The 25079-nt window shown below is 40.7% G+C and overlaps 1 protein-coding gene across 1 annotated transcript in view; it reads right to left on the bottom strand.

The window, feature by feature from the left end:
- LOC120101030 (TD and POZ domain-containing protein 1-like) overlaps positions 1-24476 on the bottom strand; it is a 29620-nt gene extending 5144 nt beyond the window's left edge. The window contains exon 1 of the mRNA XM_039103928.1: positions 24397-24476. Within this exon, the coding sequence (XP_038959856.1) occupies positions 24397-24476 (80 nt within the window). The remainder of the gene's footprint in view (positions 1-24396) is intronic.
- Between the last annotated feature and the right edge of the window lie 603 nt (positions 24477-25079).

Consider the following 25079-nt stretch of genomic DNA (forward strand, 5'->3'; position numbering starts at 1 on the left):
ACAGATTCAATGCAATTCCCATCAAAATTCCAACTCAATTCTTCATAGAAAGAGTAATTTCTAAATTCATTTAGAATAACAAAAGACCCAGGATAGTGAAAACTATTCTCAACAATAAAGGAAATTCTGAAGGCGTCTCAATTTCTGACCTCAGGCTGTATTACAGAGCAATGGTGATAAAAAAATCTTATGGTATTGGTACAGAGATGGGCAGGTAGATCAATGGAATAAAATTGAAGAACCCAAAATGAACCCACACACCTATGATCACTTGATATTTGACAAAGTAGATGAAACAATCCAGTGGGAAAAAGACGGAATTTTCTACAAATGGTGCTCATTTATCTGGTGGTCAGCATGTAGAACAATGCAAATGGATCCACTCATATAACCCAGTACAAAGCTCAAGTCATAGTGGATCAAGGACATCCATATCAAACCATATACACTCAAGCTGATAGAACAAAAGTGGGAAAAAAAACATTGAAGATGTGCTCTGGGGAAATTTTCCTGAAAAGAAAGAACATCAAGGGCTTATGCTCTAAAATGAAGAATTTACAAATGGGACCTCATAAAATTACAAGGCTTCTGGAAAGCAAAGGACACTAACTTTGATTAGAACAAAATGGCAACCAACAAATGGGGAAAAGATCTTTAGCAACCCTACATCTGATAGAGTGCTAGTATCTAATATATGCAAAGAATTCAAGACATTAGACTCCAAAGAATCAAATATCCCTATTAAAAATGGGGTACAGAAATAAACAGAGAATTCTCAGCTGAGGAATTTCCAAAGGCTGAGAAGTATCTAAAGAAATCTCCAACACCATTAGTCATCAGGGAAATGCAAATAAAAACAACCCTGAGATTCAACCTCACACCAGTAAGAATGGCTAAGATCACAATCTCAGGAGAGAAGACATGCTGGCAAGGATGTAGAGAAAGAGGAACACATCTCCCTTTTTGGTTGGATTACAAGCTGCTACAACCACACTGGAAATCACCCTGGAGGTTCCTCAGAAAATTGGACATAGTACTACCTGAGGACCCAGCTATACCACTTCTGGGCATATACTCAAAAGATGTTTCAACATACACTAAAGACACATGCTCTACTATGTTCATAGCAGATTTATTTATAACAGCCAGAAGCTGGAAAGAACTCGATGTCCCTCAACAAAGGAATAGATATAGAGAATAGAGGAAAATTTGGTACATTTACTCAGCTTTCAAAAGCTGTGACTTCATGAAATACATAGGCAAATGGATGGAACTAAAAAATATCATCCTGGGCTGGTGAGATGACTCAGCGGTTAAGAGCACTGACTGCTCTTCCAGAGGTCCTGAGTTCAATTCCCAGCAACCACATGGTGGCTCACAACCATCTGCAATGAGATCTGATGCCCTCTTCTGGTGTGTCTGAAGACAGCTACAGTATACTCATGTAAATTTAATAAATCTTAAAAAAAAAGAAAAGAAAATATCATCCTTAGTGAGGTAACCCAATCAGACAAAAAAAGACACGGTATGCACTAACTGATAAGGGGATATTAGCCCTAAAGCTCAAATTACCCAAGATAACAATTCACAGACCACATGAAGCTCAAGAAGAAGGATGACCAAAGTGTGGATGCTTCAGTCCTTCTTAGAAGGGAGAACAAAAAATGTCTTAGGAGGAAATACAGAGACCAAGTTTGGGGCAGACACTGAAGCAAAGGTCATCCAGAGACTGCGCTACCTGGAGATCCAGCCTATTCACATGTAGCCAACAAACACTGACAACATTGTTGATGCCCAGAAGAGCATGGTGACAGGAGCGTGATATAGCAGTCTTCCGAGAGACTCTGCCAAGAGCATGACAAATACAGAGGAAGATGCTCACAAACAGTCATTAAACTGAGAACAGGGTCTTTTTTGGAGGAGTTAGAGAAAGGATTGAAGGAGCTGAAGGAGTTTGCAACCCCATAAGAACAACAATACCAACCATCCAGACTCTCAGGGGCTAAAACACCATCCAATGAATACACCTGAACCGACCCATGACTCCAGATGCATATGTAGCAGAGGATAGCCTTGTTGGGCACCAATGGAGAAGCCATTGGTCCTACCAAAGCTGGAACCCCCCCCCCAAAGTAGGGGAATATAAGTGTGGGGAGGCAGGAAGGGGTGGGTGGATGTCAAGGTGGATGGGTTGGGGAACACCCTAATAGAAGAAGGGGTTTTAGGATGAGGGTTAATGGATGTAAATCCAGAGAATGGGATTAAATTTGAAATGTAAATTTTTAAAAATCCAATAAAAATATTTGTTTAAAAAACAGAAAAACTATGCAGACAGATATATACATAAAACAATGTCTAAATCCAGTATTTACTTAGTCCACAAGGTTTAAAGTCTCAGGTGTTCCTCAGTATATAGCAGAATCCTCAAGAAGGTTCTAATGCCAGTGAAGAAATCGCTTGCTAGTAAGATGAAAGCAAGCAGGCAAAGACACAAAGCTTCCTTCCTCTATGTGCTTACACAGGACTCCAGAAGAAGGTGTGTCTTCTTGTTTCACCTCCTGAATTAAATGTGTGTGTGTGTTTTCCTGCTTGAAGACTCAGATTAAAGTTGTGTGCTTTTCTGCACATAGAGTCTGTATTTAAACTGGATCTATCTATTTTCAATTTAAGCCAAAAAATGTTTAAAAGGCACCATCTAGTTTGTATGCTACTTCAATTCACAGGTAGGCCAGAGAGAAAGCATAAGCATCACAAGTGTACTTCAGTTACTGTGGTCAGTCTTCCACAAATGAAGGGACCATGTCAATCTCTGCACAGCTCTTATTTACCCTTGTGCTGATCTTACATGGATTCCTACCATAAACATATTAAGAGAAGGAGTGTTTCCTAACATGTCTGAATGCTGAGTGTGTTGTAAGACCCTATAGTTGTATTACCTCAGGAGAGCAACCCACAGATCACAAATTGACAAAGGGAACAATACAATAGCAAGAGGTTTAATAATCCATGTACGTGGGGTTGCTCATCCATGCAGGGAGAGGCAACTGTGAACTCAAAAAGCACACAACTTTTATTCTTTATAGAGGGCAGACTTTAGCAACAGGACTAGCTGGCTCATTGTCATTGTTGGTGCACAGGACAAAGGATCTTATCAGGTATTGGATGGCCTGCTCAAAGGCCTGTTCTTGGCTTAGTTAGTCACTTTCCTTATACAGCCCTACACCTGGCCTTGGAAAATTACTGGGAAAGGACTAAGTTGGCAAGTCTTTTAGAAGTGGGGTGGGGGAGAAATTGGGAGGTCTGGCAGGATCAGGATGACATCTTGTGGTTTTTCTCAGGATTGACCATAGGGAGGATTAGGGGGTCTTTCGGAGAAGAGTTATCTTTGTTTTGTCTTATCTTAGCTTGGTCATTCTTCTGATTGACATCTTGATCACCAAAACTTTGTCATATCACTAAGCAACCTGACATCAGATGTATTTCTCAAAACCTTGTTTATACATCTTTGTTTTTTATATATATGAAACTTTATTTCTTCATTCCCCCTTTTTCTTTGTCATGATTTTAATCTTAAAATCATAACTCAATCTCATCACTAGTGACAAGCTCATATTGCTGTCTTAACACCATTAACTGTACCATACTAATATGTTCTCTAATAAGCAATAAACCAGAGTTGTGAACCACAGGGAAAAATTGAACATGGTTTCAAAACAACTTTTGACTTGAGCTCTCTCTTTTTTTGTAAAAACTTTGTTCCAGTCCTTCTGTAATCTTAGCTAAATTGCCTTTAACTCTTCCTGAGTGGTCTATAAAAACAGCATCCTTCTTTTAATGCAGCACACAGGCCTCCTTCTTTGAGGAACAGTATGTCTAATCGTCTCTTACTCTGAAGGACTACCTCTGAGAGGGAAGTTAGGGATTCTTGGAGGTCAGTTAAAGTCTTTTCTATTCTTTCTATTTCTAAGTCAATGGCAGCTCTCAATTTTCCATAAGGTTGTGTTGCAGGGCAATGGCAGATGTCCCTGTGGCTGCCCCTGCAGCACTGAAACTCAACCCTAAGATAATTGCCAGTGTAATCCCCAACTCTCTTTTGTGTCTTACTAAGTCTTTAGCATCAGGATCCCTATAGTTCAGTATGTCCTCATAAGGATGGTATAACAGTCTAGGTACTATCTAGACTAACACAGGAAGTCATGATTGTTATTTAGAACCTCCAGACAGGTCATCATGCCTCCGGTCTGGTGGGAGGTGGGCCCTGCCCACTGGGTCGGTGCGTCCCCAGCCACCGTGCACCTACCAGTGCACGTGGAGAAAGCGACCTGCAAGGGTCGGACGGGGTGGGGGCCATACCTCACCCATGGGCTTGTCTCAGTAATTAGTCTGTAGAAGAATTGGAGCAGAAGGAAAGTTCTTGCCAATTTAGCGGGGGGAGTCCCAAACCGGTGGATCCCTGCCCACAGCAGCTCTCTGCTCCCAAACCCCGTGGGAGAGAGACCTCACTGCCTGGTCAGGTGGGCACTCCTGAGGCTGCAGATCGGAAGAGACCACCAGCACTGCCCACCCCTGCTCACATCCCTGGCTGAAGAGGAAACTGTGCGTCTGAGACACCCCTAGAACCAGAAGGGACTGACTGGATAAACAGTTCTCTGCACCCAAATCCCATGGGAGGGAGAGCTAAACCTTCAGATAGGCAGAGACGCCTGGGAAACCAGAAGAGACTGCACTGTGCACACATCTCTGATGCCAGAGGAAAACACCAAACATCATCTGGAACCCAGGTGCACGGAAGCTCCCGGAAAGGCAGCACAGATCTTCCTGGCTGCTGCCACCGCGGAGAGCTCATAGGCAGCACCCCACAAGCAAACTTGAGCCTCTGGACCACAGTTAAGACCAACTTTTCTGCTGCAAGTGACCTGCCTGTTGAACTCAAGACACAGGCCCACAGGAACAGCTGAAGACCTGTAGAGAGGAAAAACTACACGCCCGAAAGCAGAACACTCTGTCCCCATAACTGGCTGAAAGAAAACAGGAAAATAGGTCTACAGCACTCCTGACACACAGGCTTATAGGACAGTCTACCCACTGTCAGAAATAGCAGAACAAAGTAACACTAGAGATAATCAGATGGCAAGAGGCAAGCGCAGGAACCCAAGCAACAGAAACCAAGACTACATGGCATCATTCGAGCACAATTCTCCCACCAAAGCAAACACGGAATATCCAAACACACCAGAAAAGCAAGATCTAGTTTCAAAATCATATTTGATCATGATGCTGGAGGACTTCAAGAAAGACGTGAAAAACTCCCTTAGAGAACAAGTAGAAGCCTACAGAGAGGAATCGCAAAAATCCCTGAAAGAATTCCAGGAAAACATAAATAAACAAGTAGAAGCCCATAGAGAGGAGTCACAAAAATCCCTGAAAGAATGCCAGGAAAACACAATCAAACAGTTGAAGGAACTAAAAATGGAAATAGAAGTAATCAAGAAAGAACACATGGAAACAACCCTGGATATAGAAAACCAAAAGAAGAGGCAAGCAGCTGTAGATATGAGCTTCACCAACAGAATACAAGAGATGGAAGAGAGAATCTCAGAAGCAGAAGATTCCATAGAAATCATCGACTCAACTGTCAAAGATCATGTAAAGCGGGAAAAGCTAATGGTCCAAAACATACAGGAAATCAAGGAATCAATGAGAAGATCAAACCTAACGATAATAGGTATAGAATAGAGTGAAGACTCCCAGCTCAAAGGACCAGTAAATATCTTCAACAAAATCATAGAAGAAAACTTCCGTTACCTGAAAAAAGAGATACCCATAGGCATACAAGAAGCCTATAGAACTCCAAATAGATTGGACCAGAAAAGAAACACCGCCTGTCACATAATAGTCAAAACACCAAACACACAAAATAAAGAAAGAATATTAAAAGCAGTAAGGGAAAAAGGTCAAGTAACATATAAAGGCAGACCTATCAGAATCACACCAGATTTTTGGCCAGAAACTATGAAAGCCAGAAGATCCTCGACAGATTTCATACAGACACTAAGAGAACACAAATGTTAGCCCAGGTTACTGTATCCTGCAAAACTCTCAAGTAACATAGATGGAGAAACCAAGATATTCCATGACAAAACCAAATCTACCACAATATCTTTCTGCAAATCCAGCACTACAAAGGATAATAAATGGTAAAGCCCAACAAAGGAGGTAAGCTATACGCTAGAAGAAACAAGAAACTAATCGTCTTGGCAACAAAACAAAGAGAAGAAAAGCACACTAACATAACTTCACATCCAAATATGAATATAACAGGAAGCAATAATCACTATTCCTTAATATCACTCAACATCAATGGCCTCAGCTCCCCAATAAAAAGACATAGATTAACAAACTGGATACGCAACGAGGACCCTGCATTCTGCTGCCTACAGGAAACATACCTCAGAGACAAAGACAGACACTACCTCAGAGTGAAAGGCTGGAAAACAACTTTCCAAGCAAATGGTCGGAAGAAGCAAGCTGGAGTAGCCATTCTAATATCAAATAAAATCAATTATCAACTAAAAGTCATCAAAAAAGATAAGGAAGGACACTTCATATTCATCAAAGGAAAAATCCACCAAGATGAACTCTCAGTCCTAAATATCTATGCCCCAAATACAAGGGCACCTACATACGTAAAAGAAACCTTACTAAAGCTCAAAACACACATTGCACCTCACACAAAAATATTAGGAGATTTCAAAACCCCACTCTCATCAATGGACAGATCATGGAAACAGAAATTAAACAGAGACGTAGACAGACTAAGAGAAGTCATGAGCCAAATGGACTTAACAGATATTTATAGAACATTCTATCCTAAAGCAAAAGGATATACCTTCTTCTCAGCTCCTCATGGTACTTTCTCCAAAATTGACCATATAATTGGTCAAAAAACGGGCCTCAACAGGTAGAGAAAGATAGAAATAATCTCAAGCGTGCTATCGGACCACCACGGCCTAAAACTGGTCTTCAATAACAATAAGGGAAGAATGCCCACATATAGGTGGAAATTGAACAATGCTCTACTCCATGATAACCTGGTCAAGGAAGAAATAAAGAAAGAAATTAAAGACTTTTTAGAATTTAATGAAAATGAAGGTACAACATACCCAAACTTATGGGACACAATGAAAGCTCTGCTAAGAGGAAAACTCATAGCGCTGTGTACCTGCAGAAAGAAACAGGAAAGAGCATATATCAGCAGCTTGACAGCACACCTAAAAGCTCTAGAACAAAAAGAAGCAAATACACCCAGGAGGAGTAGAAGGCAGGAAATAATCAAACTCAGAGCTGAAATCAACCAAGTAGAAACCAATAGGACCATAGAAAGAATCAACAGAACCAAAAGCTGGTTCTTTGAGAAAAACACCAAGATAGATAAATGCTTACCCAGACTAACGAGAGGACACAGAGAGTGTGTCCAAATTAACAAAATCAGAAATGAAAAGGGAGACATAACTACAGATTCAGAGGAAATTCAAAAAATCATCAGATCTTACTATAAAAGCCTATATTCAACAAAACTTGAAAATCTGCAGGAAATGGACCATTTCCTAGACAGATACCAGGTACCGAAGTTAATCAATAATAGATAAACCAGTTAAACAACACCATAACTCCTAAGGAAATAGAAGCAGTCATTAAAGGTCTCCCAACCAAAAAGAGCCCAGATCCAGACGGGTTTAGTGCAGAATTCTATCAGACCTTCATAGAAGACCTGATACCAATATTATCCAAACTATTCCACAAAATTGAAACAGATGGAGCACTAGCGAATTCCTTCAATGAAGCCACAATTACTCTTATACCTAAATCACACAAGACCCAACAAAGAAAGAGAACTTCAGACCAATTTCCCTCATGAATATCGATGCAAAAATACTCAATAAAATTCTGGCAAACTGAATCCAAGAGCACATCAAAACAATCATCCACTATGATCAAGTAGACTTCATCCCAGGCATGCAGGGATGGTTTAATATAAGGAAAACCATCAACGTGATCCATTATATAAACAAACTGAAAGAACAAAACCACAGGATCATTTCATTACATGCTGAGAAAGCATTTGACAAAATTCAACACCCCTTCATGATAAAAGTCGTGGAAAGAATAGGAAATCAAGGTCCATACCTAAACATAGTAAAAGCCATATACAGCAAACCAGTTGCGAACATTAAACTAAATGGAGAGAAACTCGAAGCAATCCCACTAAAATCAGGGACTAGAAAAGGCTGCCCATTCTCTCCCTACTTATTAAATATAGTTCTTGAAGATCTAGCCAGAGCAATCAGACAACAAAAGGAGATCAAAGGGATACAGATCGGAAAAGAAGAGGTCAAAATATCACTATTTGCAGATGACATCATAGTATATTTAAGTGATCCCAAAAGTTCCACCAGAGAACTACTAAAGCTGATAAACAACTTCAGCAAAGTGGCTGGGTATACAATTAACTCAAATAAATCAGTTGCCTTCCTCTATACAAAAGAGAAACAAGCCGAGAAAGAAATTAGGGAAATGACACCCTTAATAATAGACCCAAATAATATAAAGTACCTCGGTGTGACTTTAACCAAGCAAGTAAAAGATCTGTACAATAAGAACTTCAAGACACTGAGGAAAGAAATTGAAGAAGACCTCAGAAGATGGAAAGATCTCCCATTCTCATGGATTGGCAGGATTAATATAGTAAAAATGGCCATTTTACCAAAAGCAATCTACAGACTGAATGCAATCCCCAGCAAAATACCAATCCAATTCTTCAAAGAGTTAGACAGAACAATTTGCAAATTCATCTGGAATAACAAAAAACCCAGGATAGCTAAAACTATCCTCAACAATAAAAGGAGTTCAGGGGGAGTCATTATCCCTGAACTCAAGCAGTATTACAGAGCAATAGTGATAAAAACTGCATGGTATTGGTACAGAGACAGACAGATAGACCAATGGAATAGAATTGAAGACCCAGAAATGAACCCACACACCTATGGTCACTTGATTTTTGACAAAGGAGCCAAAACCATCCAATGGAAAAAAGATAGCATTTTCAGCAAATGGTGCTAGTTCAACTGGAGGGCAACATGTAGAAGAATGCAGATCGAACCATGCTTATCACACTGTACAAAGCTTAAGTCCAAGTGGATCAAGGACCTCCACATCAAACCAGATACACTCAAACTAATAGAAGAAAAACTAGTGAAACATCTGGAACACATGGGCACTGGAAAAAATTTCCTGAACAAAACACCAATGGCTTATGCTCTAAGATCAAGAACCGACAAATGGGATCTCATATAACTGCAAAGCTTCTGTAAGGCAAAGGACACTGTGGTTAGGACAAAACGGTAACCAACAGACTGGGAAAAGATCTTTACCAATCCTACAACAGATAGAGGGCTTATATCCAAAATATACAAAGAACTCAAGAAGTTAGACCGCAGGGAAACAAATAACCCTATTAAAAAATGGGGTTCAGAGCTAAACAAAGAATTCACAGCTGAGGAATGCCGAATGGCTGAGAAACACCTAAAGAAATGTTCAACATCTTTAGTCATAAAGGAAATGCAAATCAAAACAACCCTAAGATTCCACCTCACACCAGTGAGAATGGCTAAGATCAAAAACTCAGGTGACAGCAGATGCTGGAGAGGATGTGGAGAAAGAGGAACACTCCTCCATTGTTGGTGGGATTGCAGACTCGTAAAACCATTCTGGAAATCGGTCTGGAGGTTCCTCAGAAAATTGGACATTGAACTGCCTGAGGATCCAGCTATACCTCTCTTGGGCATATACCCAAAAGATGCCTCAACATATAAAAGAGACACGTGCTCCACTATGTTCATCGCAGCCTTATTTATAATAGCCAGAAAATGGAAAGAACCCAGATGCCCTTCAACAGAGGAATGGATACAGAAAATGTGGTACATCTACACAATGGAGTATTACTCAGCTATCAAAAACAACGAGTTTATGAAATTCGTAGGCAAATGGTTGGAACTGGAAAATATCATCCTGAGTGAGCTAACCCAATCACAGAAAGACATACATGGTATGCACTCATTGATAAGTGGCTATTAGCCCAAATGCTTGAATTACCCTAGATACCTAGAACAAATGAAACTCAAGACGTATGATCAAAATGTGAATGCTTCACTCCTTCTTTAAAAGGGGAACAAGAATACCCTTGGCAGGGAAGAGAGAGGCAAAGATTAAAACAGAGACTGAAGGAACACCCATTCAGAGCCTGCCCCACATGTGGCCCATACATATACAGCCACCCAATTAGACAAGATGGATGAAGCAAAGAAGTGCAGGCCGATAGGAGCCGGATGTAGATCGCTCCTGAGAGACACAGCCAGAATACAGCAAATACAGAGGCGAATGCCAGCAGCAAACCACTGAACTGAGAATAGGTCCCCTATTGAAGGAATCAGAGAAAGAACTGGAAGAGCTTGTAGGGGCTCGAGACCCCAAAAGTACAACAATGCCAAGCAACCAGAGCTTCCAGGGACTAAGCCACTACCTAAAGACTATACATGGACTGACCCTGGACTCTGACCCCATAGGTAGCAATGAATATCCTAGTAAGAGCACCAGTGGAAGGGGAAGCCCTGGGTCCTGCTAAGTCTGAACCCCCAGTGAAATGGTCTATGGGGGGAGGGCGGCAATGGGGGGAAGGTTGGGAGGGGAACACCCATAAGGAAGGGGAGGGGGGAGGGGGATGTTTGCCCGGAAACCGGGAAAGGGAATAACACTTGAAATGTATATTAGAAATACTCAAGTTATTAAAAAAAATTTTAATAAAAGTTTAAGTAAAGATTAAATTCACATAAAAAACCAAAACAAAACAAAACAAAACAAAAAAAAAGAACTTCAAGACACTGAAGAAAGAAATTGAAGAAGACATCAGAAGATGGAAAGATCTCCCATGCTCATGGATTGGCAGGATTAATATAGTAAAAATGGCCATTTTACCAAAAGCAATCTACAGATTCAATGCAATCCCCTCAAAATACCAATCCAATTCTTCAAAGACTTAGACAGAATAATTTGAAAATTCATCTGGAATAACAAAAAACCCAGGATAGCTAAAACTATCCTCAACAATAAAAGGACTTCAGGGGGAATCACTATCCCTGAACTCAAGCAATATTACAGAGCAATAGTGAAAAAAACTGCATGGTATTGGTACAGAGACAGACAGATAGACCAATGGAATAGAATTGAAGACCCAGAAATGAACCCACACACCTATGGTCACTTGATTTTTGACAAAGGAGCCAAAACCATCCAATGGAAAAAAGATAGCATTTTCAGCAAATGGTGCTGGTTCAACTCGAGGTCAACATGTAGAAGAATGCAGATCGATCCATGCTTATCACCCTGTACAAATCTTAAGTTGAAGTGGATCAAGGACCTCCACACCAAACCAGATACACTCGAACTAATAGAAGGAAAACTAGGGAAGCATCTGGAACACATGGGCACTGGAAAAATTTCCTGAACAAAACACCAATGGCTTATGCTCTAAGATCAAGAATCGACAAATGGGATCTCATAAAACTGCAAAGCTTCTGTAAGGCAAAGGACACTGTGGTTAGGACAAAACGGTAACCAACAGATTGGGAAAAGATCTTTACCAATCCTACAACAGATAGAGGCCTTATATCCAAAATATACAAAGAACTCAAAGTTAGACCGCAGGGAGACAAATAACCCTATTAAAAAATGGGGTTCAGAGCTAAACAAAGAATTCACAGCTGAGGAATGCCGAATGGCTGAGAAACACCTAAAGAAATGTTCAATGTCTTTAGTCATAAGGGAAATGCAAATCAAAACAACCCTGAGATTTCACCTCACACCAGTGAGAATGGCTAAGATCAAAAACTCAGGTGACAGCAGATGCTGGAGAGGATGTGGAGAAAGAGGAACACTCCTCCATTGTGTTGGTGGGATTGTAGACTGATACAACCATTCTGGAAATCAGTCTGGAGGTTCCTCAGAAAATTGAACATTGAACTGCCTGAGGATCCAGCTATACCTCTCTTGGGCATATACCCAAAAGATGCCCCAACATATAAAAAAGTTACGTGCTCCACTATCATCGCAACCTTATTTATAATAGCCAGAAGCTAGAAAGAACCCAGATCCCCTTCACCAGAGGAATGGATACAGAAAATGTGGTAAATCTACACAATGGAATATTACTCAGCTATCAAAAACAATGACATTATGAAATTCGTAGGCAAATGGTTGGATCTGGAAAATATCATCCTGTGTGAGCTAACCCAATCACAGAAAGACAAACATGGTATGCACTCACTGATAAGTGGCTATTAGCCCAAATGCTTGAATTACCCTAGATGCCTAGAACAAATGAAACTCAAGAGGGATGATGAAAATGTGAATGCTTCACTCCTTCTTTAAAAGGGGAACAAGAATACCCTTGGCAGGGAATAGAGAGGCAAAGATTAAAACAGAGACTGAAGGAACACCCATTCAGAGCCTGCCCCACATGTGGCCCATACATATACAGCCACCCAATTAGACAAGATGGATGAAGCAAAGAAGTGCAGGCCGATAGGAGCCAGATGTAGATCGCTACTGAGAGACGCAGCCAGAATACAGCAAATACAGAGGCGAATGCCAGCAGCAAACCACTGAACTGAGAATAGGACCCCTGTTGAAGGAATCAGAGAAAGAACTGGAAGAGCTTGAAGGGGCTCGAGACCCCATATGTACAACAATACCAAGCAACCAGAGCTTCCAGGGACTAAGCCACTACCTAAAGACTATACATGGACTGACCCTGGACTCTGACCTCATAGGTAGCAATGAATATCCTAGTAAGATCACCAGTGGAAGGGGAAGCCCTGGGTTCTGCTAAGACTGAATCCCCAGTGAACTAGACTGTTGGAGGGAGGGCGGCAATGGGGGGAGGGTGGGGAGGGGAACACCCATAAAGAAGGGGAAGGGGATGTTTGCCCGGAAACCAGGAAAGGGACTAACACTCGAAATATATATAAGAAATACTCAAGTTGATTAAAAAAAAAAGAGCTTGAAAACACCCTTGTTAGAGTCACTGGCCCTGGCCTTTCTAATTATACACAAACCCTCCCACCTGTACATAGGTGAAAGAAAAGGGGTAGCCAAGGGTGTACTCACCTAAACTTTGGGTCATTAAAAAAGAACAGGCTTACATAGCTGAGAAGCTGAGCCTTGTGACTCAAGGATGGCCAGCCTGCCTTTGGATCTACTACTGCCCTGTTCATTAAGGACACTGACAAGACAACCATGAAACAGAAATTTGTTATCACCACCTACTGTGCTATTGAGAGGAGCCTCAAGAATCCTCTTAGCCAATGGCTGTCCAAAACCAGATTGGTTCACTTCCAGGTGCTACTTTTGGGTACCCTTCACATAAGACATAACTCATCATCTGCCCCAAACCCAGTCCCCCTTGTCCGTTGCCTATCTGCAAATGTACAGCATGATTTCTCTATAGATTTTGGGCATATCTAGAACATCAGGCTGGACTTGACTGACATATCCTGGCCAGATACAGAGCAAATCTGCATCATAATTGGGAGAGGCTTTATCCAGAACAGAATCAGGTATGCAGGGTTGGCAGTGGTGAACTTGGACTCTATTATCTGGGCAACTGCTTTGCTTCTAGGAACATCAACACAAAAGGCTGAGTTGACGGCTCTAACTCAGGTTTTGAAGTTGGCAGAGGGGACTACAGCTAATATTTATACTGACAGCAGATATGTCTTTGCCATTGCTCCTATACATGGGTCTATATATCAAGAGAGAGTATTGTTAACTGCTGAAGTCAATACCATTAAAAATAAGGAAGAAATATTTGCTTTGCTGGGGACATTATGACTTTCTCTCAAAGTGACCATAGTGCTTTGACATGGGCATCAAAAGGGAACATCAGAAATAGCCCAAGGAAACAGACAAGATAATAAAGCCACAAGAGATGTTGCCAAGGCTTCCACCACCAACATGCTGGTATGCTTGCTACCCTCTAGCCTCCCAGCCATCCCTGGATATACTGCCAAAGACTAAAATATCAAAACAAATGTAATGAAATATAAAAAAGAGATGGATCATTGCTAACCTCTGAGGTTCTTACCATTCTAAGGAAGTTACTAAGCATTCCAATCATTTGATTCAGTAAGCTTCACCTCTAGGTCACCAAAAGGTAAAGTAATTGCTACATGGGGCAAGATATAAAATATTTCAGTTAGGATATTGGGTTGATTAGGTAATCTCACACTATCTTACCCGTCAGGTTGTAAATTCCTCAAGTCCTAATCAAGGAGCTCCAGGAAATAGAATTAGGGGCAAACAGCCAAGGGCTAAATGTAAATGGAATATACAGAAATTAAGCCTGGAACATAAGGATATAAATATCTGCTAGATTTTATACCTGCTTTTTAGTAGGGGCAGAAACCTACCCTACAAAGAAGGAGACTACCAGTATAGAAGCAAAAAAAACCCTGGAAGACATAATACCAGGTATACTTTGCTTACTCTCCTTGACAATGGACCAGGCTTTGTCTCTCAGGTATCTGATACTTTATAGCAGATTCTGGGATAGAGAAGGTGAATGGGACATTGAAGGAGGCCTTGCCTAAATTAACACTTGAAACTGGTAGTGATTAGGTGTCTCTCTTACCTTAGACCTTACAAAAGGTCAGGAATACTCCATATACCTTGGGTCTTACCCAATTTTAGATCCTATATGGGAGATTTCTTCCCATGCTCGTTAAATTTCAGTCTAGAAATCTAGCCAAATATGACCAACATTTGTTCTTAAAATCCTTGAACACTCTCCATAGGGTCCAGAAGCAACTCTGGCCTGCCACACACCATGTTTTATGTCTGCCACCCCGCCACCCACTGGGAAGTGCCTATACCATGATGCTGACCATGCCAAGAGCAGTTAAGGTGGACAGAATCGAGACATGGAAACAACCTTCCACTTTAAGCTTCCCAGGAGAGAGACGCTCTAAGGTGAATTGTCACAAGAACAATGGAACATCAACTCATGCCCACTTGATCTGTTAAAGTTGCACCTTCAACTTTTTTAATTCTGCTTCCTTTATGCTTTTATCTTACAACCCTCTCAGCTACTTCCCATTAGCCCCTCATTTTCGCTTGGATAATTGCTAACATTGACAAACTATTGCCAACCACCAGGTCAACCACACTGCCCCCAGTTGGGACTTTATTCCCATACTTACACTTTGACCTGGAAGATTTTCTGCATCACCTGTTAGACCACTGTGGGAGAAAATCCCACCCCAAAAATATTTTTACATGTACCCAGAGCAGCAGCCCCATCAGAGATGCTGCAAAGGAGACTTAGACTACTACTGTGCACACTGCCATTATGAAAGCAGAGGCTCCATCTACTGGGACCCTCACTGAAATCTGATTCCATCTAGCTAGTTAGAAATGGAAACTCCCACATTTCTCTCAAGCTTACTCACCTTGTAACCACATGACACTCAGCTTCATTGAAAGAAGAAAAGAGACCACCAGATGGGATTCAGGTTATATTTGGGGATTGAGATGATATACATGAAAAGGAGGTGCTTAAGTTAGACAGATTCTAAGGTAACCGTTGGAAATACTCTCTTCTGTCTTAAAAGATTTTAGACAGATTCCAGGGGTAAACATTGGGCCCAAAAAGGCCTGCTGATGCTGGAGTTCAGGGCCTTGCCTCCGCCTCTGCGTACCACTGCCCTATCATGGGAGTCACCCACTTTACTAGCTTCCTGTTTCAACAAAATCCCACTCCAACACTTTGATCAGCACATTTCAATTTGTGGAAGCTTCTTTCCACACACTTAATTCCTCTTGTCCTGATTGACACAGGACTGTTGGTTATGCTTAAATGCCCAGCCCCCCTATTATGATTGAACAACTATCTCTGGAAACTATTCACAGACCATAGGGAGTACTCAGTGTAGATGGCAGCCATCAGAAAGAGACAATGTGACATATAATCAATGATATGAGAAGGCCTTTGTATTGGAAATCACATACTCTCAGAAAATTCACATCTCTGCAAAATCATTGTAACTCTTGCCACTATAGAGTATGGGTGCATCCTGACTACAGAGGATGCTTTGTAGACTTGCTCAACAGGATTCATCCCTTGTATACACACCCTAGTTGTAAAATATCTTTTGCTTTCTGTATCCTGGTACAGCTAGTTCCCCCAATAACTTATTACACAGGGAAAGCATTCCCAATAAATTTCCAAGTGAAAATGGTTGTAGTGCCTTAAGTAGTATTATCCATCCTGCTTGGGATAGGAGTAGCTGGAGTAGTTGGCACAAGTGCTTCGGCACTAGTACTACAATCTAAAATATGAACAACTGAAAGACAATAGCCACACAATCTTCTCATTAGTTGCAAAAATAGACTTTGACAAAATCTACCATCCTCCATGACAAAAGTACTAAGAGACACAAGGGATATAACTGAATATAATAAAGCAATAGATCAAGACGAAGCCAACATCAACATAAATGGAGAGAAACTTGAAGATATTCCACTAAAATCAGGACAAGGTAAGGTTGACTATTCTGGATATATACCTATTAAATAGAGCACTTACTGTCTTAAAGCAATAAGCCAACTAAAGAAGATCAAGAATACACAAATATTTGTCAATGAAGAAGTCAAATATTTTTATATTTATTTAATATTAGGGTAGACACATGGCTCTAAAATTTCTACTGGAAAAGTCCTACAGCTAATGAACACTTTCAGCCAGTACCTGGATACAAAATTAACTCACAAAAGTCAGCAGCCCTCCTGTACACAGAAGTAGAATGAAATCAAGGAAACAACCCCTTTCACAACACATTCAAGCAATATAAAATACTTAGGACTAACTTTAAAAAAGAAAGCAAAGAACTTGTAAGATAAAAATCTTAAGTCTTTGAAGAAAGAACTTGAAGGAACTATCAGAAGATGGAAAATTTCCCATGCACATGGATCAGGGTTAACATAGTAAACATGGCCAAAACCAATCTACACATTGGGTTTAATCACAACCAAAATTGCAACACATTTCTTCACAGATCTTGAAAGACAATTCTCAACTTCATATGGACCGTCTACCTCCACAAAAACCAGGATAGCTAAAGCAATCCTTAACAATAAAAGAACTGTAGAAGTTTACACCATTTCAATTTCTGTTACTGATTTCAATTTGAATCATGGAACTATAGTAATAGAACCCACATGGGATGGCATAAAAACAGATACATTGATTACTGGAATTGAATTGAAGACCCAGACACAAATATATACATATTGGAAAAAAGACAGTATCTTCCATAAATGGTGCTGGTCTAACTGGATGGCTGCATGTAGTAGAATGCAAATAGATCCATCCTTTCCACCCTGCACAAATCTGAAGTCTAAGTGAACAAAAAAAACCTCAAGATAATAGCAAAATACACTAAATTTTATAGAAGAGAAAGTGGGGTGTAGTGGTCTTTAAATCATTGTCATAGGAGAATACTTTCTGAACAGAATACCCATAGTACAGGCACTACAATCAACAACAAATAAATGGAACCTCATGAAATTTAAAAGCTTATATTAGGCAAAGGACACCATCATTCAGACAATAGGAGACATACAGAATGGGATACTCCACATCTAATCAATGACTAGTGCCAAAAATAGACAAATAGTTTAGAAATCTAGATATCAAAAAGCCAAATAATCCAATTTTAAAATAGGGTACAGATCTAAACAGGGAATTTCCCATAGTGGAACCTCAAATGGCTTAGAAACACGTAAAGAAAAGTTTGATATCCTTAGTCATCAGGGAAATGCAAATCAAAACTACTTTGAGATTCCATCATACAATGTTCAAAATGGCTAAGATCAGTAATACAAGTGACAGCTCATGCTATTGAGTATGTGACCTAAGGGGAATAATTCTCCATTTATGGTGCAAACTTATACAAACATTATGGAAATCAGCATGTGTGTACTCAGAAATGTGGGAATTGTTCTACGCCAAGGTCCATCTAAACTCCTCTTGGGCATATGCCCAAGGTTATTTCACCCTAGCAGAGGGAGAGTTGCTAAGAGATGTTCAAACTACTCTAGTCATGATAGCCAGAAACTAGAAACAAACTTCTGTCCCTCAAAAGAAAAAAAATAAAGAAAATGTGGTACATTAACACAATAAATTATAACTCAGCTCTTTTTAAAAGATATCATGGAATTTTCAAATGGATAATACCAAAACAATTCATCCTGAAAAAGTTAACTCAGACTCAGAAAGATAAATATGGTATGTATTCTCAGATATGTGGTTACCAGGAGCTAAGTAAATGAGTGATTTACTAAAGCATTTGAGTGATGATTTAGATACATCGTTCAGCACAAACTTCCTAAAATACACCAAGGTGATCTTATCAGGGATAAGAATCTCAACTAGTCACTAGTCATCCCTTGTTACCAAATAAAGCTTCCAGTACTGGGACTGGGTTGCATTCGATTGAGTTGTTTAACCAAGAGGATCCCATGGAAGCTTACAAATGATCCAGGCTGTCACCAAGACAATGAGTTGCTGTCTGCAAACTGACAGCAGGACACCATTGCCAAGGACAACACACACACACACACACACACACACACACACACACACACACACACACACACATTTAATATGAAGAATTCTAGCTGGTTCTTTCATGGAGCGTTCCCCCTCTGCTCTAGTGGCTTTGGTGAAGGAAAGTAATTCTGTGGACTACCAAAAGAGAAACATAAACACCAAATCCTTTGTCCTATAACTTGTCCTGCCTAGAAAGTATGGTAGGGCAATAGTGGCTCAGAACCTCTAATAGTAGCCAACTAATAGTTGATTTGATATAAGCTCAGTTCATGAGTCAGGACCCATACTCGACACTGCTCAGGTAAATAAAAACCAGAAACCAGATAGCCCAGAAACCTAGGATTCAAACAAAGAAAACAGGTCTTTAAAAAAAGGTAAGACAAACCAAATGATATTCTGCTCTACTCATTAATAAGTAGCCATAAATGAGTCACCATCAGAGAAGCTTCCTCCTGCAGCAGGTGGGAATATATTCAGAGTCCTAAAACAATATATTATAACGAGAGAGAGAGAGAGAGAGAGAGAGAGAGAGAGAGAGAGAGAGAGAGAGAGAGAGAGAGAGGATATGAATCTCCATCAGATTTCAGGGAAGACTGCAGAAGAGGAGGCAAAATAAGTGTAGGAAGAGGGGATGGAGGATACTAGTAGAACAAGACCCTCTGAACCAACTAAGTAAGGTACATAAGACAGCCATGGTTTCTTTCTTTTTTTAAATATTTATTAACTTGAGTATCTCTTATTTATATTTCGATTGTTAATCCCCATCCCTGTTTCCTGGCCAACATCCCCCTAACCCTTCCCACTCCCCTTCTCTATGGGTGTTCCCTTCCCCATCCTTCCCCCATTACCACCCTCCCCCCAACAATTACATTCACTGGGGGTTCTGTCTTGGCAGGACCAAGGGCTTCCTCTTCCAATGGTGCTCTTACTATGCTATTCATTGCTACATATGCAGTTGGAGTTCAGGGTGAGTCTATGTATAGTCTTTGGGTAGTGGCTTAGTCCCTGGAAGCTCTGGTTGGTTGGCATGTTTGTTCATATGGGGTCTCAAGCCCCTTCAAGCTCTTCCAGTCCTTTCTAAGATTCATTCAATGAGGGACCCATTCTCAGTTCAGTGGTTTAATGATGGAATTCACCTATGTATTCTGTATTCTGGCTGTGTCTTTCAGGAGAGATCTACATCCAATTCCTGTCGACCTGCACTTCTTTGCTTCATCCATCTTATCTAGTTTGGTGGCTATATATGTATGGGCCACATGTGGGGCAGGCTCTGAGTGGGTGTTCCTTCTGCCTCTGTTCTAAACTTTGCCTCCGTATTCCCTCCCAAGGGTATTCTCGTTCCCTTTAAAGAAGGGAACACTTTAAAGAAGGAGTGAAGCATTCGCATTTTCGTCACCATTCTTGAGTTTCATGTGTTCTGTGCATCTAGGGTAATTGGAGCATTTGGGCTAATATCCACTTATCAATGAGTGCATACTATCTGTGTTTTTCTGTGATTGGGTTACCTCACTCAGGATGATATTTTCCAGTTCCATCCATTTGCCTATGAATTTCATAAAGTCATTGTTTTTGATAGCTGAGTAATATTTCACTGTGTAGATGTACCACATTTTCTGTATCCATTCCATGGTTTCTAAGTCCACTTTGAGAACTGTGACACAGTGAAGGAGAGGCAAAGATGGATTAGGGGTCATCATGGAGTGGAGGGTAATCAAGAGAGTACAATATTTCTGTGAGAAGGTGGCCTAACTGGTATTCTCATGGCATGGACTTCATGGCCTCTAGTCCAGCAAGGAAACTACCACAGAGTAAGAGGCTTGTACACAGCAACAAGGAGAAAAGAGGGGATGGGGATACTGTTTCGAAGTGGGGCAAGTGAGGTGACTTTTATTGACTGCCTCTACTTTATCAGGAGTTATGTTTGTCGAATTGAACATCTCCCTGTGATTTGACCTTGATAAGTGTTACCAATCAAGAAAACTATCACATAATTTTAAATTTTCCAAGGTGGTAATGCACAGTTTGCCAAAGTGTGACCTTGTGAGCCTCTGGGTTGTCTGTGTCTGTTATGTTTCACATTTAATTTCTGATTATGTGAATTTGTATATTCTCTCTGCACTTTTGTTAATTTGGATAAGGATGCATTAATCTTTTCTTAAAAAACCCATTCTTAATTTCATTAATTCTTTGCATGGAAATGTTAAGGTTCTCATTTCCAGAATTTACTCAGTATGTATTTGCTTATCAATTCTATTTACATTTTCGGGCCTTAATTTTTTTTCATTTCCTTCCACTATCTCCCCCCAGCCCCCAGATTTTGTTAATGGATTTCTTTCTTTCCTCACAGTTAGTATGTGGTATCATGGATTTTTCACGGATTTCTTCCTTCTCTCCCTATTTACCTCTGTTACCTTCACTCATATTGTTTTAAAGTCTTTTCTTTTTGTACTTCAGTCATACTGGAATTTTTGGGAACTGCTGTGTTAGGATTACTCTGGCTGTTATTGTTTTGTTTATGCTAATATCTTAGATATTGGGCTTGCAATGATTAAAGATTTATATTCTAATTTCTACATTTGTCTGGGACAAGTTGCACCTCTATTCCTTGTCTCCTGTTTCCACTACGAATTTTTGAAAAGTGTGATTGTGGTGTGTTGTCTTAGATACGGTTTTATTGCTATGAAGAGGCATCATGACCAAAGCAATTTTCATGAAGGCAAACATTTAGCTGGGGCCAGCTTGCCCTTTTGAAGGTTCAGTCCATTATCATCATGATAGGGAACATGCCGTCATTTAGGTAGGCTTGGTGTTGTAAGATCCAACAGCACTAAATCTTGACCAAAAGGTGACTCTAACTTAGAGCCTCATGGCCCAAGCTGCCCATTGCTGCTGCTTGCTGGGATTAGAACATGCTGCCTTGGATCTATTATTACATCTTTTACTGCCTAGGCTTGGCTGTCTTAGAACTTGTTCTGTAAACTGACCTTGGACACAGATCTACATGCCTCTGTCTCTTGAATGCTGGGATTAAAGCCCTGTACTACTTAGGTCTACATCTAATTGTCTCTTTACATTTTTACAATATCTTTCTAAATTCTGGATTGTAGTTCATTCTAGATGTAGTCAAGTTGACACCTGAGAACAGCCATCACTGCTGCCAGACAAGAACTTTTCTTTGGACCCAACAGTTTTGGCTACTGGTGGTTTCAGATTTCTTTGAACAGGGAGCTGACACTTAGGAATGCACATAAGTTAGAAGTCTAAAGAGGTTCACAGGAGGGAGGAGATTCCACCAGAATCTGCTTATTTTGTCTCCTTGGAATTGAGGTAGGTAGTAGAAAGACATTACCCCAGAAATTTTCCTGTAGAGTGGGAAATAGACTAGTAGTTGTAGAGCTACAAGAACTGAAAGGAACCGGACAATCTACAGGCACTTTCCGTGCTTCCCTGTAAGTTTGTTCAGTAAGTTATCAGTGAGTGCATGCTGAAGTTAGATGGTAGAATACAGCAAGGGATTAGGGGGAGGGAGCTTTAAAAGGAATTGTCTGTGGGACTCACAGGAGATGTAGGCAAGCAGGAAGGCTACAGCTGGTGTAATGATACAGGTGTATAGATGACATTAAGGGGTTGAAGTTGGCATAGAGGAGGGAGTGATGATTTTCTAAAATTTCCATCCTATTTCCCTGGCTGTTCTTTTGCTGTCTTTTTACTGAATGCATGCTTTGGTTTGAGGAAGAAATGATGGGCTGAGATGGGGAAAGGAAGATTGGGGCAAAAGTTCTTTGTGATCCATTGAGGTTGTCACTTTAGTAAGTAAAAGCACAACAGATTTCCTGCCAAAGAGCTTGGAATGAGAATGGAAAAATTGTAAGTGGGGGAGTAAAGGAGAGGTGTGAATCTGCCTTTAGCCTTCTATTACCAGGGGAAGAGTGGCACTTGTGTTAGCATGGGTGCATACTTGGCTTGGGGGCTGGGACAAGACAAAGAGTTGGGGAGGGGTGTTAGAAGGGGAAGATCTGTGGGATGCACAGGATATGGATAGAATGGGCAGTGAAGACTCTAACAGTGGTGTGCTACAGAGGTGGGGTTGAAATTGTGTGATTGGGTCTGTAGGAATTTAATAGGTGATCTGTGGGCAGCCGACCTGGTTTGCTGACAGGTATGGCCTAAGCCATGGTTCTCAGCTTGTGGGACCCCATCCTCTTTGGTGGTCTAATGACCCTTTCACGGGGGTTGAATATCATATATATTGTATATTAGCTATTTACAGTATGATTCATAACAGTAGCAACATTACAGTTATGAAGTAGCTACAGAGAACTTTAGTACTTCTGGTTCACCACAACATGAAGAACTTTATTAAGGTGTCACAGCATTAGGAAGTTTGAAAACCACTCACCTAAGTCATATGAATTTGCAATGAATCAATCCCTTCTAATGCTTTCAAAACTGATAAATATTTTTTTGCATGCCTTGACCCACAGACACTTCTCTCCCAGGAGGAGGAGACTCCTTTCACTTTGGCCTACTCTTCCCAGACTTCAAAGGAGCATGATGGTGGAGTTCCAATTTTCCAACATTAAATGCTAAGAAAAAATTGATAGGTTTTCTAATACTTGGACAACAGTAAGGGTCTACACAGACAAATGCAGTTGAGCTTGGCTGATAGGAATACACATGACTTCTCTGAACATAAACATCTCTGGACCCCACAAACTAATTTCACAAGTTTTATTTATATTATATTTTATGATGTTAAGGACTTCTCCAGAGATCTCTATATGGCCATGGACACTAGAAGATGGTCTCAGATCCTGTGGATCATCAGTTATAGACGGATAAAAACTCCTCTGTGTATGCTCGTGATTGTAGGTATCATGTTCTATGCAGGCACGGACTTTAACCAGAGTTTTCTGAGAGAGCAGTATTTGCTTTTTCAGCTGAGTTTCCACAAACTGAATCTTAAAAAAAGTCTTCATTGTCTTTTCCTTCTGATGAGTAACCATGTTTGATTTTCCTTTTCTCTGGGTCCTGGTTTCTGTTCTGCTTCGTTCAATGCAGACAGGTTTCTCTGATGAAAGTGAGTTGGGCTAGCTTCTGGCCAATAACTAAATTGAATCCCAGTTTCCAAGACATCAGACAAATAGCAAACAAGAACATCAACAGGGTAGATATCAGGTAGAATTTCCCACACTCTAATGCTGCCTTTTCCCACCTGCCATTTTAACCTATTATAGCTGTTTTAAGTCCAGAGCCACCATATTTTCTTCCCACAACGTCAGTGTAAATGCTCCAGCAATAGTTAGCATTATCTAACCAGGTGTAATTGTTAACAATACTGGTTTTTGATTGTAGAAGTCAGCTGTAGGTCATTGTTTATTAGGTCTTAAGACAATTTAAGGTGTTTGAGTGAATGCTCCAAGAAAATACTCTGTGCAGAAGCTAGGGAGTGGAGTGCTTCAGCCACTCAGTATGGATGACACTCCACCATGACTTCCAACCCGAAGTCTTAGAGACCTCAGGCACATGAACTGTAATGAAATTCAGGGCCTGAGTCTTCAGCTGCTCTGTACTTTGGAGGTCAGCCAGGATTGAGTGTGTATGCAGCATTCTCCAAAGGGAGGTTCCTGCACAGGGCATCCTCACACATGATCTTCAAATCCTCCAGACCATACCTGTCCATAGCTGCCAGCATACCAGTGACCACGAAATGACTGTAGAAGTGTGGCAACTTTTCTGTGTAAATGAAGCCCATCATCTCTTTGAAGACTTGGGGATCCAGATCATCGCCTCAGCTCAGTTCTTTAGGCTCTCCTGCATTTCATGTTCAAATATGGCTCTGAAAACTAGAGAAAGAGCTGCTAGGATGGCCTTGCAAGCCCTGAATTCCTGGTCACATACCACCTGGCAGCAGTCTGTAAAGAGGGAATTCTCCCACAGCTCTCCTAGGTCATTGGCCAACATCTGCCTTGGATCCCTGATTGCAGGTTTTATGTTCTGTCCAGGCCTGCTAAAAAAGGGTCCTGATATGCTTACCTTGCAGCACAGGGTGAGCTGGTGTTCAGGAAGATGTAGATGTCAAACACTGGGCTTGTAATATTTTCCTGAATTCCCTCCATGTAAAATGGAAAGTTGCTAATGATCCACTTGTAACAGAATTTCTGAACACTGATGTGTGTAGCCTCAGCCTTTGGCTTCAAGGTACCCTGACATTTCGGCTGGAGGTAGTGTAGAGGTTAATGTTGATCTGAGAAAAAGTACAAGTTATTTATTCTTCATCCTATAGGATACAATTGTAGATCTATTTTAGCCTTTACTTTCAATTTCTCCAAAATTGCTCCTTCCCCAATGTTGGAAA

The sequence above is a fragment of the Rattus norvegicus genome, chromosome 2, assembly GCF_036323735.1.
Source record: "Rattus norvegicus strain BN/NHsdMcwi chromosome 2, GRCr8, whole genome shotgun sequence".
NCBI lineage: Eukaryota > Metazoa > Chordata > Mammalia > Rodentia > Muridae > Rattus > Rattus norvegicus.